Source organism: Heterodontus francisci, chromosome 17, assembly GCF_036365525.1.
Source record: "Heterodontus francisci isolate sHetFra1 chromosome 17, sHetFra1.hap1, whole genome shotgun sequence".
NCBI lineage: Eukaryota > Metazoa > Chordata > Chondrichthyes > Heterodontiformes > Heterodontidae > Heterodontus > Heterodontus francisci.
Genome location: NC_090387.1, coordinates 36,208,917 through 36,229,748, shown reverse-complemented (window position 1 = coordinate 36,229,748; position 20,832 = coordinate 36,208,917). Strand labels below are relative to the sequence as shown.

Below are 20,832 nucleotides of genomic sequence, written 5' to 3'. Positions count from 1 at the left end.
GCCTCGCCTCTGCCAGTAAAATGCGGCAGGGCCTTCTTGGCATCAACGGTTGTGGCGGGCCTCTCCAGGCCCCCCGACCACGACCCCCAACACCAGAGGGCTCATAAAATTCAGCCCATACTATCAGCTGCAACTCAGTTTGTAGCGTTCTTGTCTCTGAGTCAGAAGGTTATGCGATCTAGGACTTGAGAACACAAAGATAGGCTGACACTCCAGTACAGTACTGAGGGAGTGCTGTTTTTTGGATGAGATATTAAACCAAGACTCTGTCTGCTCTCTCATGTTGATGTAAAAGATCCCATGGCACTATTTCAAAGAAGAGCAAGGGAGTTATCCCAGTATCCTGGCCAACATTGATCCCTCAATTAACATCACAAAAAACAGATAATCTGGTCATTGTGGGAACTTGTTGGATTCAAATAGGCTGTTGTGTTTCCCACATTACAACAGTGACTACATTTCAAAAGTACTTCATTGGCTGTAAAGTGCTTTGGGACATCCCGTGATCATGAAAGGCATTATATAAATGCAAGTATTTTTTTTCTTTCTTGCAGCAAGTGTGATTGGACGGTATCAGGAATGGGAAATCTGTTCAACCTAACCAATGGATGCTGGAACCAAGCATAGCACTCTCGCCATTGCCATTCTTAAAGAATGGGAATGAAACTAAATTAGAATCACCAGAACAAACAACATTTGCATGTTTTTATTTTTTAAGACAAAGTAACATGAGATCCTCCTTGTCATACTCAAACATGAAGTTCATGTTACATTACACCCCCAATAGCACAGCATTTAACACAAAATTGCTTTATACTACAGTGGTACAATAAAAATCATTTACAAATCTATAACACATTTGTAGCAAACAACACATCTGGTTAAAACAGTTGTTAATTCTTTTGAAAACTACAGCAAGGTGAGAGTGTGCTAGCAACGTAACGTACCTCAGTTATATAGGATCAAGTCTGAAAAAAGCAAACTAGATGTAAACTATGCAAGATTCAATTCTTTTTAACAATGTATATACAGAATGAATGCAAAGCCCCACTGCAGTTAACTCATTCGTCACGACTAACTCACCAAAGCGCAATGTTTTTGTATCTCGGCTGCTTCTAGGATAAATTGAAAAATATGTAATTAATTAGACAGTCTAGTGACCTATTGGTAATAGTCTTAGCTTCAGTCCTATGCTAAGCAGTTCTCAGCAGCTCACCAGCTCGACTGCCTCATGAAGCATTAGTATTCTGACTCAAAGGGAGCAATAACAAAGATGTTCATCTCAGCTTATAACCAGCGATCAAGGAGCACTGGAAGTAGATGTAGAAGCTTGGACTTCCTGCCATCTGTGTTAAAGGAAGCCATGTATGGACAACAGGCCTTTGTGACAGGAAAATGAAAGCACAAGATTGAAACATCTCACCAGACTTCACAATGTATTTTTGAAGGACTGTGACTGTTCCATGTAGTCAAAATAAATTGTTAAAAACATTTTTACGCATTTATAGCTCGCTCGCTTGCAGACGGAATAGGGTAATAAATAAATGCAGTGAATGCAAGCTGTTTCACTAAACTACGTAATTATGTGAAACATATTTATCCAACCTATCCTATCCTGCCGCGCACACAATGCAAGCTGTATCCTTTTATACTTCCTCCTTAAGGTGGTAACTCCAAAAACAGGAGACATGTCACAGATGCAACCATATTAGTGCCAACACTGTTCCATGTTAAGCTGCTAGATGCAGCCTAGACTAGGCAATTACAGCAGCATGATGCCACTTCTTTAAATGTTACATTATACTTCCTCCGTCAGTTGGTAACAGAAAGAGCTGCAGACATATAGGCTAAAGCTATTCCATGTTAAACTGCTGGATTCGACCTAGACGAGGTAATTACAATAGTATGACTCCAGTGCTTTAAATACTACATTATCGGCCAAACAGATTCTGTACAAACTTTTCATGCAGTAAGACGCAATATCATATATCAAAAGATACTTAGCTGTGATTTATAATAAACAGCTTCATAACAAAAACCATTTACCACTGCATTCAATTTTCTCTGTCAGTATATATGTATGCATGTAACTGAACTGATGATCAGCTTAATACCTCACCTATATGAATGTATTCTGGCACATTGTTATACTGTTGCAAACATTAACTTTGCATTACGAATTGGCACCACTGATATACATCACTATCGAATGGATTTAATTACACAAGATGCTTGCATACAATAAAATAATTAAAAAGTAAATTTCTGAGCAAGTAGCAAGCACCTAAACAAACTGATATCTGAAATATTTCTGTAAATACATGATAAAGTATACAGAATATATACACAGTTACATTTAACATGCTATAAAATCACCTTAATAATCGAGTAAAAATCAAACAATTTATCATTAAACTCGAGTTTTGGTACAGGAACAAAGTAAAATAGGTCACAGTACCAGACAGCATGCCACATGGCATCAGCAATTAGCAGAAAAAGAAGCTCAGGAAAACAGGTATATTCTCAAATTATAAGATTGAAGAGTGGTTTCGAAATCTTGATCATAGCAGCCCGGAATGAATTTCAAACCATTTTCTGAAACTGTAATGTAAAATCATCTATTCTTTGATTGAGCTGCTATTCCAAATGCAACAATAATATTCGAATAAGGATCCAGCAAGAAATATATTTAAGCAGAAATTAAGTATGCTAAGGGACTCAACTTTTGCATGGAAGATTTTAGGAGCTCTTTTTAAAATAAAAATCGGCAGGCCTTTTCTCATGTTCCTGCACTATGCACTTCTAATTTCCAGTGCCTTTTTCCTGGGCTCCTGTAAAGACCGATCTAAACCGATTACTTGTTTCCCTCTAGCTTTTTGTTTCCCTGTGGAGAAATTGCTGGTGACAGCATTCTCTTCACTCTCTATAGCAGCATGGCTGTGATACAGAACCAGTGAGAACATGGATCAAATCAGTGTCCCACCCTCCATTGTATCTATTCTAAATGAGTATATGCATACACTTCCTCATTTCAAATGAAGAAGCAGCAGTGTTGTCAAGGAAGCAGTGAGAAACTGAGAAATCCAGCAATGGACCCTGATAACATAAAAATCAGAGCTTTAATGAGGCCAGTGGAGTTTTTTTTTAATCTTCATTGCAAAATGCAGCCAATTTTAAATTTTTTTTGTAACCTATGGCCCTGACCATTTGGTTCCACACCTGTAACATTAGTCTTCTTCTCTATATAGTGAATTGAGAAAGCTATCCCTCATGGTGTATGTTCCACAATTAAGAAAACTGTGGAGTTCACATGAATGAAGTCACTCGGGTAGAAATTGGTGCCTGTTTTCTGGATGAAAAACAGTGGCCAAAATGACCATTTTACAGAGCTTCGTCCTGTGCCCTAAGGACACCTGAAAAATGAATTATAGCATATTAGCCTTTCATATGCTAATGAAGGGACCTAGGTCTGCTTTCGGATCCCTCGTGGAAATTGGGCTGCCCTGAGTAGAGCATAGGTGTGGTCTAGCCACTAAAACGGTATGTTTAACTGTTTTTTGAAATTCATATGGAACACTGCTGCTGGCCAATGACAGCTATTGTCAACACCGCCAGACCCTGCTAGCCCTCGCTGAGCCCCTCCCCCCACAAAGGGCTGAATGCCCTCAAGGCAAACAGCCCAAAATTCATTTTCTGAAATGAACAAGTTGCCTCTGGAGATGTGACAGGCACTAACAGCTCACCTCAATTATTGTAATAAGGCCTAAGCCCCAATTGGCAGGGGGTGGGGGTGGGGGTGGGGCGACCTTGGACTTCTCAGTTAAGGTGCATGCTGCATGAGTGAAGTAAACACCAAAACCCTGTGTCCAGGCCCATCCCACCAATTTCCTCGGGCCATTTGGGTCAAAATCATAGCCTGCATGAAAGGAGGTGTAACCAGGGGGAGGGGACTTTCAGGTTTGGTGTTTGCTCAACTCTGGCCTGATAATCCTCCAGCAAAGCCAGTACACACAGTGAGAAGAGGTGTAAGAGCCTGCAGGATAGTGGAAATGCTGACCATCAGTTCTAGGATGCAACCTGGACTCCCAGAAATTTGGAAACAATTTTTTTAATTTGGCCCCTTTCTAAAAGGAGTTGATGGGGGACATATACATGTTTTCAGGCAGCACTCCTGTTCCGAGCAGCGGGCTTCCACCGGAATTATTAACATTCCCAACTTGTGGGGTCCCGAGATGTATCCCTACTGGCCCAGGCACTTGCCAGGATATTTTAATGGGCAGGTGGGGGGGCTCCACTGAGCCCAGAATGACTTGCAGGGTTAGGAGTGGAGGGGCCCAGTCAGCCAATCTTGGCACTATACTGGGAACACAGGGCTACAGATTTTCAGGACCACGGTTACTATGGTTTCGGCTGAGCACTGCAATTCCACTCAGGAATTGAAACTGTGTCAGATGATTTGTAATTATGGAAAACAGTCCTAGTGGTCTGCTGAATAAAGTGCTTTCATGGACAATACTTATGTCGTCAAAATGTTCTACATAATCCTTGGTTGATAGCCAGAGACACATTTTCTCTATCTTACCCTATACCATTGTACTTCTGATTCAAACCATCTTAAATAAAGGTCTTATTTTAAACAACACTAAAGTACATCTGGTCTTTTGCTGTAGATTTATTTTCTTCCCTTTTGATGTTGCTAGCTTCCTCCTGTTGAGTTTGCTTTTCACCTTGTTGCTTGCCATTAACTTCAGAGCTCCCATTGATTGTATCTCGCACCACGCTGTAATGAAGAGGAGTTGTGTACAAAGGGCGCTGCTGAGTGTCATGTCGGCTACAATTGCAAAGTTTTTTGAAAGCAGATCTAAATTTCTGAGACATTAGATTATAAATGACAGGATTGATAGCACTGTTGGCGTAAACACACAGTCTGCAGAATAAAAGGAACCAGGCATTCTCGTATTGCTTGTCGATGAAGGAATTAACCACTACAATTGTTCTGTATGGCATCCAGAGTAAGGCAAATAGAATGACCACCACTGCCAGCATCTTAGTGACCTGTAGGGAAGCAAATTCCATACATTGTGTTGAGCCTTTTTAGGTTATCTCGAATAAAATTTATTTTTCCTTCAAGAATATACTTTTTTACAAATCTTCAATTATTTCAACACAATTTGGTGACAAATACCATTAATTTCCTTTTCTAATAAACTGCTTCAAGCAGGATTTGGATGGATTTTATATTTCTGGTCATTGTACTACAATGGGGACACCAAGGTGAGAAATTCGTTTACGTAGCACTGCCTGCCCCCAGAAAATCGGCCTTAGTCTGCATAAAACGGTGCTACGCAGACATATTTCTCCCCACATCCCAACTTTGGAAAGGGTAAAAAGAAAAGCAATAAATTAAAACTGGGGTTTGGGAACCTAATATTCAAGGATAAACTAAGGAAGTTGGAAAAAGAAAGCTCAGGAGAGAATGTTTTTAAGATTCTAAGGGGTACAAATAAACTAAACCTTAACAAATCCTTTGTAATTTTGTAACCTAGGGCATGGACGCCTAGGTGAACAGACAGTTTTGATTTAATTGCTTTATACAGAGAGTGGCAAATTTCATCAAATTTAATCAGTTAAAAGGAGCTTGATTTGCATTTCAGGTCAATTTAATCTCAACAATAACAACTTATATTTAGATAGCACCTTTAATGTAATAAAATATCCCAAGGCGTTTCACGGGAGCGTTATAAAACAAGGTATGAACTGAGCCACATAAGGAGCTATTAGGTCAGAAGACCAAAAGCTTAGTCAAAGAAGTAGGTTTTAAGGTGTGTCTTAAAGGAGGAAAGTGAGGTAAAGAGACAGAGAGGTGTAGGGAGGGAAATTTTTGGCTTAGTGCCTAGGCAGCTGAAAGCATGGCCACCAATGGTAGAGTGATTACAGAGATGGGGAGGGTGTGAGGCCATGAAGGGATTTGAAAGCAAGAATGAGAATTTTAAAATTAACCCTTTGACCGGGAGCCAATGTAGGTCGGAGAGCACAGGGGATAGGGGAATGGGATTTGGTGTGAGTTAAGACACAGGCAGCAGAGTTTGAGATGACCTCAAGTTAACAGATGGTAGAATGTGGGAGACCAGCCTGGAGTGTGTTGGAATAGTCAAGTCTAGAGGTAATGGCCGGAATTTTACGACGCCCCAGCGGGTCAGATGGTGGCATGGGGGCGGCGTAAAATTGAGCAGCAGGCTCCGGGAGGCCTACCCGCCCCAATTCCGCCTCTGGACATGTTTACGAAGGTCAGGCAGGGGGGCAGGGGATTGGAAAGGGTGCCCGATTGAGGGCCGCCCCCACCTCCCAACCCACCCCCGGGATCCAAGACACCCCCTCCCCTCAAACGACTACTCCAGCCTCATCAGGGAAGGACCGATCCCCCTGGTGAGGCATGCCCATACTTACCTTCCCTCCTCGATCCATGGCTTGGCTGCGGTCCCAGCAGTGGCCACCCACTCCCGGTGGATGCGGGACCTCCTCCCTCAAGTGGGTGGAAATCCCGCCTCAGGATAATTAAAGCCTGGGATCCACAAAATACGGCACGGATCCCCAGGCTAGGCGGAAGCGCGTTCACCACCGACTTTCACGTCGGAGTCTGGCTCCCATCCATCCACTGTAAATCTCCGGCCAATGAATGCATGAATGAGGGTTTCAGCAGCAGATGAGCTGAGACAGGGTGATGTTACGGAGGTGGATATAGGCGGCCCTAGTGATGGCGCGAATATGTGGTCGGAGGTCCATTCTGGGTCAAATTTGATACCACAGTTGCAAACAGACAGGTGTAGTCTCAGACTGTTGTCAGGGAGAGGGATGGAGTCAGTAGTTAGGGAATGGAGTTTGGAGTGGGGATCAAAAACAACAGCTTCAGTCTTCCCAATATTTAATTGGAGGAAATTTCTGGTCACCCAGTACCAGATGTCAGATAAGCAGTCTGATAATTTAGCAACAGTAGAGAAGTTGAGAGAGGTGGTGAGGTAGACCTGGGTGAAAACTAATGCTGTGCTTTCAGATGTTGTTGCTGACAGGCACTATGTAGATGAGAAACAGGAGGGGCCCAAGGATAGATCCTAAGAGGACACCAGAGGTAACAGTGTGGGAGCAGGAAGAGAAGCCATTGCAAGTGATTCTCTGGCTCCAATTAGATAGATAAGAATGGACCCAGGTGAGAGCAGTCCCATCCAGCTGGATGACAGTGGAGAGGTGTTGGAGGAGGATGGTGTGGTAAACCATGTCAAAGGCTACAGACAGATTGAGAAGGATGAGGAGGGAAAGTTTACCTTTACCACAAGCACATAGGATGTCATTTGTGACTTTGATAAGAGTTGTTTCGGTACTGTGACAGGGCAGAAACTGATTGGACAGATTCGAACATGGAGTTGCAGGAAAAATGGGAACGGATTTGGGAGGTGACAACATGTTCAAGTACTTTGGAGAGGAAAGAGAGGTTGGGACGGGACAAGGTAGTTTGCAAAGTCAGTGGGGCCAAGGGATGGTTTTTTGAGGAGCAGAGTGATGATGGCAGATTTAAATTAGAGAGGGACAACACCTGTAGAAAGAGAACCGTTAACAATATCAGCTATCATGGGTTCAGGAGGGAAAGTTGGTTGATCAGCAGTTTAGTGGGAATCGGATCGAGGGAGCAGGAGGTGGGTCCCATGTACAAGGCGAGCTCAGAGACCGCATGAGCAGAGATAGGAGAGAAACTAGAGACAGACGTGAGTTCAGGGCTAGGGCAGGAGAGCATTAGTGGAAGGTTGGCCAGGTGGACTAGTGGAAGAGAGGGATGCGACAGAGGCAGCTGATCAGGTGGCCTCGATCTTAGTGACAAAGAAGTCCATTAGCTTTTCACACTTATTGTTGGAGATGAGGATCGAGGGGACAGGGGAGAGGGCTTTAAGCATTATATAAGCAAATATAATTGGGACATCAGACTGAGTCTCCCAATATCTTCAAGCCAGTCTCCTGAGTTCCACCTACACCATCTCTAACTCATCCAGAACTCCACCACCTACATCCTAGTCCATTCAAAGTCTTACTCCCCATTATCCCAGTCTTCAGTAGACTACTTTGTGTCAGTCTGTAGCACTATCAAAGGTGCTGTATTTCAGGTGAAACATTTAACTGCCTGTTCTGGTGAAGGTAAAGGTCCTATGCCCAATTGGAAGAAGAAGAGGGGAGCTTTCCTGGCTGACATTTATCCATCAATCACCACTACCAAAACAGGTAAATTCTCATTTGAATGTGGGACTTTGCTGCACATTATTTTTGAAGAACAGTCACTCTTGTTATGTAGACAATACAACAGCAAAATTGCACATCCCAAGATCTTACAAATAGCAATGAAATAAATGTCAATGTAAATCTGTTTTTGGTGGCGTTGGTTGAGGGACACATGTTGTCCAGGAGACTGGCAGAACTCTTCAGCCCTATTTCAAATAGTGCCATTTCTTTTGTATCCAACTGTAGAGGCTGACAGGGCCTCATTTTAATATCTCCTTCAGCAATGCAACACTCTCTCAGTATTGAGGTGAAATGAGGAATTCAAGGAAACTAGTATTAGTAAAGAAATAGTACTGGAGACATTAATGGTACTCAAAATCAACAAATCCCCTGGATCTGACAGGCTACATCTTAGCGTTTTAAAAAAGGTAGCTGCAGAGATAGTGGTTGCATTAGTTTTGATCTTCCCTAGATTTGAGAACAGTCCTCATGGATTAGCAGATAGCAAATGTAATTCTGCTGTTCAAGAAAGGAGGGAGAGAGAAAATGAGGAACTATAGGCCAGTTAGCCTGACAGTAGTAGTAGTAGGGAAAATGTTAGAATCTATTGTTAAAAACATGGTAACAGGCCACTAAGAAAATCAAGACATGATTGGGCAGAGTCAACCTGGATTTCTGAAGGGAAAATTGTGTTTGACAATCTGTCAGAGCGTTTTGAGTTTGTAACTAAAATGGTGAATATGGGGGAACCAGTGGATATAGTGTGTTTAGAATTTCAAAAAGCATTCGATAATGTGCCACACAAGAGGTTATTACACACAATTAAGGTTCATGGGATTGGAGGCAATATATTAGCATGGATTGAGGCTTGGTTAATGAACAGAAAACAGAGAGTAGGAATAAATAGGTTGTTTTTGGGTGGGCAGGTTGTAACTAGTGGGGTGCCATAAGGATCAGTGCTTGTGCCTCGTCTATTTACGATCTATATCATTGACGTTGATGAGGTGACTGAGAGTAATGTATCCAAATTTGCTGATGATACAAAGTTAAATGGGAAAATAAGTTGCACGGAGGATGCAAAGAGGCTGCAAAAGGATATATACAGGTTAAGTGAGTGGGCAAGAATGCGGCTGATGGAATATAATGTGGAAAAATGTGAAGTTTGTAAGAAAAATAGAAAAGCAGAATATTTATTAAATGGTGAGAATCTTGGAGTTGTTGGAATTCGGAGGGACCTGGGTGTCCTTATACGTGAATCACAGAAAGTTAACATGCAGGTACATCAAGCAAAGGAAAGGAAATGGTACATTAACCTTTATTACAAAGGGATTGGAGTAAAGAGTAAGGAAGTCTTACTGCAATTGTATAGGGCCTTGCTAAGACCACACCTGGAATGCTGTGTACAGTTTTGGTTTCCTTACCTAAGGAAGGATATACTTGCTTCAGAGGGAGTGCACCCAAGGTTCACCAGACCAATTCCTGGGATATGGCAGGATTGTCCGATGAGGAGAGATTGAGTAAACTAGACCTACATTCCCGGGTGTTTAACAGAATAAGAGGTGATCTCATTGAACCATATAACATTTTTCAGTGGATGACAGGTTAGATGCTGGGAGGATGGGCTGGATTTTTAAAGGCTGCTGGCTGCGGGGTCGGGTGCCAGCGCAATTCAAAGACTGCATTCTCAGAGTTCGACACGAGGCCCCACTGCCTCCGGAACGTGAAGCCATTTTTAAAAGGGCGTCGGGAGGGAGGGAATGGCAACACTGCACACCTCCAATTAAGTTCCTGTTGAGCTCATTATGGAGCTCATTAACAGGCTTGTTATCAGCAGTTTGGGATTTTTAAAGGTAGAGAACAGGGAGAACACCATGTGTGGAACACAGCAGATTGCACAAGATGTGAGCACTACGAGGAACCATGAAGCCTATGGGAAGGGATGATTAAAATAATGCTGAGGCACCATAAAGCTCAGCTGCTCCAAAAGTGTCACAGAGTAGCCATTGCTGCAGCTGTGATATTTGCTTTTCTCAGTGGTGAGTGGCAGGAATCTGGAGAGGGACGTGAGCCTGCTGGCATCATTTGGACACCTGGGGTTGGCAGGGGAAGGCCTGGTGAACATACAAAGTCCAGCTGAGGGAATTCAGATGGGAACAGGCTACTCTGACATTGGACAGAGCAGCCAGGATGAGTTTCCTCCTTGTAGATGCAACCTCCTGGACAGCATGAGGCCAGAGGAACATAATGGGGGTTGCAAGGGGAAGAAGGTGCTACCCAACACACCTGAGTCAGCCACCTGCATATGACAGAGCGCCAGTGCCGTAGGAGACTGTGCCTATCCAGGCAGACGGTTTCGGTCCTGTGTGCTCTGATTCACAATGACCTGAGCCCTCACGCTCCCCCATGGCAGTCCCTTACCTGCAGCCATCAAGGTCACCATCGCCCAGAATTTCTATGCAACTGGGTTGTTCAAGGGATCATCTGAGGACCTCAGTGGCATCTTGCAGTCAGCAGTTCATTACGCCAAAAGACAGGTCACGGATGCCATATTCCGGAGGGGTGGGACTACACTCGTCTTGACGCAAATGGGCCTGCACAGACACAGAGGGCATTGGCTTTCGCCTCCATTGCTGGATTCCCCCAGGTGCAGGGCATTATTGATTGCACCCATGTGGCCATCAAGGCACCCAGTGATGGACCAGTGAGAATTGTCAACAGGAAGGGCTTCCACTCCCCCAATATCCAACTGGTCTGAGACTGCAACAAGAGTTTCCTCCACGTGTGCACTCGCTTTCCTGGCAGCTGCCATGACTTCTTCATCCTCTGTCAGGCCAGGTTGCCTTGGATCTTCACTCCATCCCCCAAAATGGCTGATGGATCCAGGAGACAAGGGAAATCCCTTGAAGAGAGGGCTACTCACCCCTCTATGGGAGCCCCAGACAGAGACACAGAGGCGATACAACCAATGCCACCTGCTCAGAAGGACAGCGATTGAGCAGGCCATTGGGCTTTTGAAGATGCATATCTAGTGCCTGGAATGGTCGGGTGGTGTCCTCCAATGACCTCATGCAAGGATCTCGGTCATTGTGGTGGCCTGCTGCGCTCTCTATAGAATGGCCCTCCAGAGAGGTGTGGACCTGGAGGACGGTGAGGCCCTGGAAGGAGACAGCTCATCGGGGGAGGAGCAGGAGGTAAGAGAGGAGGAGGAAGAGGGGATGGAGGAAGATAAGATTCAACAGAGATGCCCCTGCTGCATGACAAGGTGGCCTCCTCCTGTCACTGTCTGGAAAGAGGACCTCCCTCCTCTCCCTCACAGCCTCCAACATGTGATTCAGGTCAGCATCAATGAAGTGAGGGTCTGCCCTGCCCCTACTGTCAGGCCTCCAACTCTCCTGTGACATTTTGCTTCCCTCTGGTGCTGTGGAAAGCAGATCTCTCCCTCTGGACAACATACTAATGACATCAAGGGATATGGGGATAGCGCGGGAAAGTGGTGTTGAGGTCGATGACCAGCCATGATCTAATTGTATAGCAAAGAAGGCACGACGGGCTGAATGGCCCATTCCTGCTCCTATTTCTTATGAAATTCCTGAACTGTGGACTCAAGTCCTAGAGTGGGACTTGAACCATGATCTGATTCAGAGGCAAAAGTGCTATCAGTGTGAGCCGATAGAGGTATTTAGGGAAACTGTTTATTGTATCTGACTTATGCCACAACTGTGCGAATAGTGTTTGTGCCCCTCAAGACACAGGTGAGAAAAGTTTCTTTTCACAGTAGTGACAATCACAACTTAATTGCACTAAAATTCACCCACAAAAATAGGAATTTGACATAAAAAGGAGAACAAAAATGTGCTGTCGACATTACATTTTAGTTCTTGTTGAGCTGGAGATGTCCATCACTGAAGGGTGGTGTATTAATTAAAGCCCAACAAAAAGCTAAAATTCCAAACCCAGGAAGGGCAAATTTCAGATTAACAGCATTAACTTGCACTTATATAGTGCCTATAACATAATAAAATGTCTCAAGGCACTTCGCAGGGACATTATCAAACAAAATGTGACAGTGAGCCACAAAAGGAGGTATTTGGCCAAATCAGCAAAAGCATGGTCAAAGAAGTAGCTATTAAGGAGCATCTTAAAGTAGAAAAGTGAGATAGAGAGGCGGAGAGGTTGAGGGAGGGAATAAAAGAGCTTAGGGCCTTAGCAGTTGAAGGCATGGCCACCCATGATGGAGCAATTTAAATTGGTGATGCTCAAGAAGGTAGAATTAGAGGAGTGCAGATATCTCAGAGGGCTATAGGGCTGGAGGAATTTGAAAGCAAGGATAAGAATTTTAAAATTGAGGCATTGCTTAACTGGGAGCCAACGTAGGTCAGTGAACATAGGGGTGGATGGGACTTGGTGCAAATTAAGACCACAGGCAGCAGAGTTTTGGATTACTTCAAATTTATGGAGGGTAGAATGTGGGAATAATCAAGTATACAGGTATAAAAGACATTAGTGAGGATTTCAGCAGCAGATGAGCTGAGGAAGTGGCAGAGACGGGTGGTCTTACGCAGGTGGAAATAGGCAGTTCTGGTGATGGTGAAGATATATGATCAGAAGGTCATCTCGGGGTCAAATATGACAATAAGTTTGTGCACAGTCTGGTTCAGCCTCAGACTGTACCCAGGGAACAGGATGGACTTGATGGTCAGGAAACAGAGATTGTGGTGGGGAACGAATACAATGGCTTCTGTCTTCCCAATATTTAGTTGGAGGAAATTTCTGTTTATCCGAGTACTGGATGTTGGACAAGCTGTCTAACAAATTCCGAAGAAGGGTCACTGACCCGAAACGTTATCTCTGCTTCTCTTTTCACAGATGCTGCCAGACTTGCTGAGTGGTTCCAGCATTTCTTGTTTTTATAACAAATTTGGAGCCAGTGGAGGGATTGAGAGAGAAACTGGGTATCATCAGAGTACATGTGGAAACTGATGCTGTGCTTTTAGATGAAGTTGCCAAGGGACAGCATGTAAATGAGAAATAGGAGGGGGTCAAGGATAGATCCTTGGAGGACTCCAGAAATAAAGGTGCGGAGCGGGAAGAGAAGCCATTGCAGGTGATTCTCTGATTATTACTGGATAGACAAGACTGGAACCAAGCGAGTGCAGACACACCCAACTAGATGAAAGAGGAGAAGCAATGGAAGAGGAAGGTGTGGTTAACTGTGCCGAAGGCTGCAGACAGGACAAGAAGGATGAGGAGGGATAGTTTATCACTGTCACAGTACCTGAGTAGAGGAAACAGTTAATAATATCAGCTAATATGGGGCACAGGAAAAAAAGTTTGGTGGTCAACAAGGATAGTCGGAATGGGATCAAGGGACAGAAGTTGAGTTTGATGGACGGGTTGAACTTGGAGGAGATGGAATAGGATCTAGAGAAATATGTGAGTTCAGGCCTAGGGCAGTGGATTCATTAGGGGAAGCAGAGGCAGCCGAATGGAAGGTCTCGATCTTTGTGACAAAAAGTCGAAGAGCTCCTCACACTTGTTCTTGGAGGTGTGCGTGGAGGAGGCATTGGAGGGTAGTTTAGGAAGATGGTTTGTGGTGAAAAAGAGAAGCCAGTAATCACCTTTGCATTCCTGGATGATCTTGGAAAAGTGGGCAATTTTAGATTTTTTTTATTCATTCATGGGATGTGGGTGTCACTGGCTAGGACAGCATTTATTACCCATTCCTAATTGCCTTTGAGAAGGTGGTGGTGAGCTGCTTTCTTGAACCACTGCAGTCCATGTGGGGTTGGTACACCAACAGTGCTGTTAGGAAGAGAGTTCCAGGATTTTGACCCAGCAATAGAGAAGGAACGGCGATATAGCTGCAAGTCAGGATGGTGTGTGGCTTGAAGGGGAACTTGCAGCATCTGCTGCCCTTGTCCTTCTAGGTGGTAGATGTCGCGGGTTTGGAAGGTGTTTTATAAGGAGCCTTGGTGCATTAGTGATGGAGACTAGGATCCAATAATGCTTTATGTTTCCAGCCAGATCTGGCGATGGATGGTTAAACCAATTGTCTGCCAAAGACATTCAAACCTGCATCCCTTGGACTTAAGGGAATGGAGAGAAGGGTAAACCGGGAGAATAACTAGGGGGAGAGAGAGAGAGGAATGGTTTTAATAGGGCCAAAGATGGTGGAGAGGGTGTGATTTAGCAGACTGGTAGCTGCAGAAATGCCATGATGAATTGTGGGCCAAAGGCTAGATAGTTGGAAATTGGAAAGTGCAGTGGTAAATGACTTAAGGGAGTGATTTTCTAGGGGTTAATGCAGAATGTAGTGGGATTGGGAACGGAAAAGGGCATATGGAAGTGATCAGAGATTGCCTTATCAGTAATAGTTACAATGGGAATAGCAAGGCCACATGAGATGGTAAGATCAAGGGGGTAGCTGTAAATGGTGGGGTGGGGGGGAGTTAATATGTAGGGGGAGATTTATGGAGGAAAGGAAGGGAGCGAGCTCAGAGAAGCGAAAGCAAGACGAGTTGAGATAGAGGTCGAAATCACAAAGAATGAGAAGCTGTCTTGTACGCAGGCTGAGGGAGGAAAGCAGAGAGATACCTGCTGAGAAACTAGCTGTGATATTGGGTGGGTGTTAGAAAATTAGGATTTTAATTAAGTATGAGGGATGGAACAAGGGGAGATGCTCAAAGGAGGAGAAATTGCCAGAGGTGTAGAGAGATAGGCCAGGGTATGATTTAGAGATAAGTGCTATGCCTTCCGTTGGAATGGGGCGAGCAGTGGAAAGTATAGCCAGGTGGAGAAGCTTCATTCAAGGAAAGTGTTCCTTATTGCGTAATTTGTTGAAGGAAGGAAATTCCTATATAATCGTTACATGAGCTGCTCTTTATTTCTCTTTTTTTTCCCCACTGAACTTCTGATTGTTTTCTTTACTTTGGATCCAGTCTACTTTCACCAGTTTCCCTCCCTCATTAAAATAGTTACCACTACGATACCAATGAGGGTGGTGGAACCGAAAACAATTAATGATTTCAAAAGGAAATTGGATGGGCACTTGAGGGAAATAAACTTGCAGGGCTACAGGGATAGAGCGGGGGTATGGGACTGACTGGATTGCTCTACAGAGAGCTGGCATGGACTCAATGGGCCAAATGGCCTCCTTCTATGCTGTAATGTCTCTATGACTAAAGCCTATGTTATTTCATTTTGTTTTTCCAGACAAATAACAAAATCTGAAGCTGCATCGTGTCAATTTCACTATAACACTACATTACCTGTTTTCTGGACGAGATGGCCCCCTTGCTTGTCCGGCTGGATGATTGTGAACTGTGACTTTCTGTCCCAGGGCGCTCCTTCCAACGCTCCGTTCCTGACTCAACTTGGTTTGGAATAGGACTGAGGAAAAGGACCCGCCCAATCAGACCATACAGCACTGTGGCCACAATCAGGGGAATCACATAAAAGATGGTGAAATCAATGAAGTAGATGGGCAAGTATAGATTCCTGGAGACTTTGTAGCCACACTCAGCATTCTGCCTGCTATTTATGTTGATATCCACCAAGAAAAACCACAGCATGCAATAGAAGGAGGTAATTACCCATAAAAATGCTAGGATTTTCTTGGCTCTGGAGACAGTGCACATGGACTGGGCTTTTATTGGATGGCAGATGGCGATGTATCTTTCCACAGTGAATGCTGTGATGGAACAGGATGATACATTGATGCCCAAGTATTGGAGGTAGGTAATACCCAGGCAGCCTGCATGCCCATAGATCCATTCCTCAATCAGACTGTCAGATATATTGGGTAACCCTGCAGCCACCAGGACCATCAGATCAGCCACGGCAAGACTGACTAGGTAACAGTTGGTTGGGGTTCTCATGTGTCTGGTGGTCAGGACCACCAGGACCACCATAATATTTCCGATGATTCCAGTTCCACAAATTGCCAACACCAACAGCACTGAGGCAGCCTTGTACTCTATGGATTTGTAAATTAAATCAGTCCCAGCAGAAGCTGGATTTGCCAGGGAGATATTAGTGGGGGTCAGAAACCTACTCACGTTTTTCATAGTAGAAAGAAAAGTCTTTCTTTCTCAAGGTTAAGAGGAGATAAAGGGTTTAACTTGGATGATGATGCTTCTGCGGCCCCACTGAGTATTAATATGCTGAAAAATAAACAATTCCCATTACTTATAGTCACAATATATTCTGTTCAATACTCCATTATTAACATACGCACACCATAGCTAAATTGTTCACTTATTTAGCACAAAAGATACAGACTGGTTACTTAACCCTTGATGACTGAAAGACTCTCAAGCTTTGAAAAAGCGTACTCCCATTTTCTTGAAAACATCTTGAAAATTGATGCTTCACAACTACCTAAAGATTGATTTTATTTAAGCAATACTAGCGAACTATTAACATCCAAAGATTAGTTCATTTGTAAAGCTTTTGGAATCTTTTTTAAAACATAATCTTGTTGCATTTTTCTTTTATTGCAAAAATGCTACTTCATTCATCAAGTGGTTAAATACTGTATTAAATGTATCTATTCCATTGCTATATAATACGGTACATCTTCAAATTTACAAACATTCTTCTATTGAGCTCTTTTAACCCTTTGCAATTTTTAACATAATCTTTCCATTCCAGGATCTTTAATATTATTTGAAGTTTCCTATAATATATGATTAGCTAGTAAACTATTACTACGAACATCCATAGTGAGTTATTGCTTGAAAATAGCAACTTTAGCATACAATCACGCATAAGCACCTCACATATAATTAACCGTTAATTGGATTACATTTAAAACAAAAAAAAATTAACGCAGATTAGCTAAAGCTATCCAACATCTTGGATTATCAACTTCCTTTCATGCTGTGAGAAAATGCTAATACATTTGAAAATATTAACCATGCCCTTTTGTAATTGTCTTCCTTTTTGCTTTACGGTCATTACAGTTAACATTTCAATTAAGCAAATAAGAAATGTAATCTAAATAACGAACATGGTCTAGATTTTCAAATTGTAAAATATGTTTACTTTATGTATTTTGAAAGCTTCATTAGTCTTTTATTTACAGTAAGTGCTTTACAATGAATATTTGATTTTTTAGTTTAGTAATAAAAATTCTAATGAGTTTCCTTCTTTTCAAACTTGCATTTTTTTCCAAAATAGTAATTTTCTAAGTAAGTAACATACCTTAAAATAAGATCAACTGCATTGGTAACAGTTGCTTTCTGAGAAGGTTTGTGTGTGTATCCTTGATTTCTGTATCTGATGAGGCAGAGTTCTATGGAGAAAGACTGCAGAGCCCCCTGTAGAAGACTTGTTACAATATTGTAGACAACCAGCTCAGAAGCAGGTTGATATAGTCCCCTTCAATCAGCCACTAGTCACGTGCTTTTGATCTGAATTTATGTTCGTAACCATAGTTACACTGCTTATATGTTCCCATGGTTACACTGCTTATATTCTTAGGTGTAATTCAACAATTTAGTCATCCAATGCCCATCAATTTCAAAACACACTGTCTTTAGAACATTATAGTTACTAAGTCCTTTTTTTCCTTTTGCTACTGTTCTGCAGCTTGTTTTTGAACATATTGTTTAGCTGCAAATTATTATGTATGCATTATATAGTTATCTTGGTAAAATCTTTGAAGATACTTCTATAAAATGCTTTCAGTAAATAGACAACCTGTTGAACTTGTTGAATGTGCAGCTTTGCCTTTTTCCTCGTGTTTTGCAGATAATTACATGGTGCATAGACAGGTAACATTTATCATCCACTATTTTATTTCACAGAACTTAATTAGTTTATAAAATAACTATAAATGGAGTAACAGCAATAAGATCCATCTTTCACCATTGAATAACTCAGTATATATTTTTCTAGCCTTTTTTGAGATCTATTTTGAAAGGACTTTGTGGTGGCATGAATTTCTGTTGTTAAATTCTTTCACAGGTTGTTTAACTCTTTTGAGTACTGCATGCTATTTCTAGCTTTCAAAATATGTGCATGTTTTCTATCATATTGTAATGTATTGTACCTTTCATTATGGTAGCTGCAGTTGAAAGAAATGTTAAATCACAAAAACTGGTTCTCTATCAATATGAATAATTCATTCTAACATTCAATTCTGATCATTCAGAAGCTAATTAAGCCTCCCAGGAAAGTGTCCTCATTCTCCGATGCAGAGTGTCCTAATGAGGAATTCCTGGTGTGCTTCAGCACTATTGTTTTGTTTGTACATGTAACTTAGTCCCAATAAAAATCCTCCCAGTCTTAGTGCATACAAACCCAACACAGATTGGCCTGGGTCGCTCTAAAACAGCAATTCACAGGGCCATGATGAGGATCACTCAGGCTGTCCGCTTCTCTTCCACAGTCTTGTCTGTGCCCGAGTGACCCTGAAGAGGGAGCGTGCAGTGTCTGTGAGAATGCTCCAAGCCTTCCATGAACAGTGAGCGCTGCAAAATGTACATTGTATAACTGACAGATGTAACAAAATACTGATTTAGTTTGGATCTCTGTTAGCTTGATTAGACCTGGTTAAGTTATTGTTAGTAATGTCCTCTTAAAGAGGGTACTTTCGGAATGGATTCTTTGTCTGGTGCCACCTTTATCAGTTTAACTAACAAAGGCAGAACCTACTGGAAACTGGAGTTTAAACAAAACCCTTTATAGGACTGAATAAAACAGAGAGCGGGGAGGAGAACAACAGCTGCAAGATGATCTTCTCTCAAGGAGGGAATTAATGGATTTCATAGTCTGCAAACAGGTTTTTTCTTTTTAATCTCTATTTAATGGGATAAATCTGCTGGTTTTAACCAGGATTTGTCTTCAGTAATTTTATTCTTTTATTAAAATAACATAATGATGCAATGCTTTAAATATCTTATGTTTAATCAATTTAAAATTCAACTTTTCTATTTACTTCTATATTATTCAAATATTACATTCTGAAATTGGACTTTTATACTTGCGATTGCTCCACATTGTTATTTGTTCCTACTCCAAAAGGCCATCGTATACTTACACCACAGATGATTGAAATCAAATCTATTCTTCTGTTATTATTTTTCAGCTGTTGGCTTGTTTCTTACTGACCTTTTGCTGAACAGCACACATTTCACTGGCACACATTCCCCAGAGTTTCCCACTGCATTGGCTGTAATGTCAGTGGCTGACGGATACCAAGCAATAGATGGAAAAGCTTAAATACAGTGAGTGTGCTTGGCCATACATTTCCTTAGTCTAGTCCCCAGTGAACTCGGATCACTTAGTGCAAAAGAAACAAAAATCTGGCCCTAATATAGCAGCTTCTGTTTTTATGATGAAAGGAAGTTCTTCTTGGGACCATGGTAACAAGGAAAAGAAAGCAAACTTTTGTGCATAATCTAAGTAAACTTCAAAGGACATTTCCTACGGTGTACTGCATGAGGTCTGTTGTTCCATTTCTACATTTCACCAAGGCTCAGAAGGCTGCATATGGATTTATATCCAACATGGGTCACTGCACAGAGAATCACATGAACTTGCATCAATCATCATCTGCAATGGTTACGACTGAAAGAAGTTAAAAATATATATATTTGCTGTTTGTTTTATTAGTAATAAGTGAAATATTCAGAAAAAGCTTCATTTATTGTAAACAAAAACAATGAATGAATGTTACTCAGTTGTATTAAATGATTTCTGATTAACACCTGTGCACAATGTCTCACGTCTAGAAGTTAATTTTACTGTTTCAACAATTAAAGTATCACTATGCTCTATTAAAAGAACTGCATTAACCAACCATTCAATTACACTTATCTATCTCTGTGTGAAGGATGTCAGTGAAAGTATTATTACCAGGTGTTAGCCTTGGCTCAGTGGTAGAGCTGTAGCTTCTGAGTCTGAAGATTGTGTGGTTATGTCCCACTTCAGAGACTTGAGCACATAAGTAGCGCAATCCAGTGCAACACTGCTAAAGGTGCTTTCTAATGAATGAAATGTTAAACTGAGGCCCCACCTATCCTTTCAGATGGATGTGAAAGGTGCTATTCAAAGAAGGAGCAGGGAAATTGTCCTGGCCAATATTAATCCCTCAACCAAACAGGTTGGGGGCTAAATTGTTGCCCCTGAAAATAAGTGCAGGGATTGTGATGTGTGCTTTCGCTGTGCCTGACCAAAGCTATGCAGGTAGCACACATCCTTCATGCTGCCTGCTAATTATAATGATTATGGTGTACAGCCCAGCACTGAACATACTGTTGAGTGGTTGCACACCTCAGCAGGCAGCCCTTGTTCATGTGAGGCTAGCATCACTTAAAGCTACTGTACAGAGAGAAACAGAGTTAACATGCCAGGTTGATGACCTTTTATTCTGATTCGCTGTTTCTCTCTCCACAGATGCTGCCTGACCCGATGAGTATATCCAGCATTTTCTGTTTCTATTTCAGATTTGCAGCATTCACAGTATTTTGCTTTTGTATCATTTAAAGCCAGTCCGCACTATTTAAAGCCAGTCTGCACATCACTGGCTGGAAGTGGTTACAGAAGTATTGAAGACCTGCATGA

The 20,832-nt window shown here is 42.2% G+C and overlaps 1 protein-coding gene across 1 annotated transcript; it reads right to left on the bottom strand.

The window, feature by feature from the left end:
- Positions 1–4,632: 4,632 nt before the first annotated feature.
- Positions 4,633–16,328, bottom strand: LOC137379179 (thyrotropin-releasing hormone receptor-like). The gene is made up of 2 exons (XM_068049891.1): positions 15,531–16,328; positions 4,633–5,055 (listed from the first exon to the last, which is right to left on the bottom strand). The coding sequence occupies exons 1-2, from the start codon at positions 16,326–16,328 to the stop codon at positions 4,633–4,635; spliced, it is 1,221 nt and encodes a 406-aa protein (XP_067905992.1).
- Positions 16,329–20,832: the final 4,504 nt, after the last annotated feature.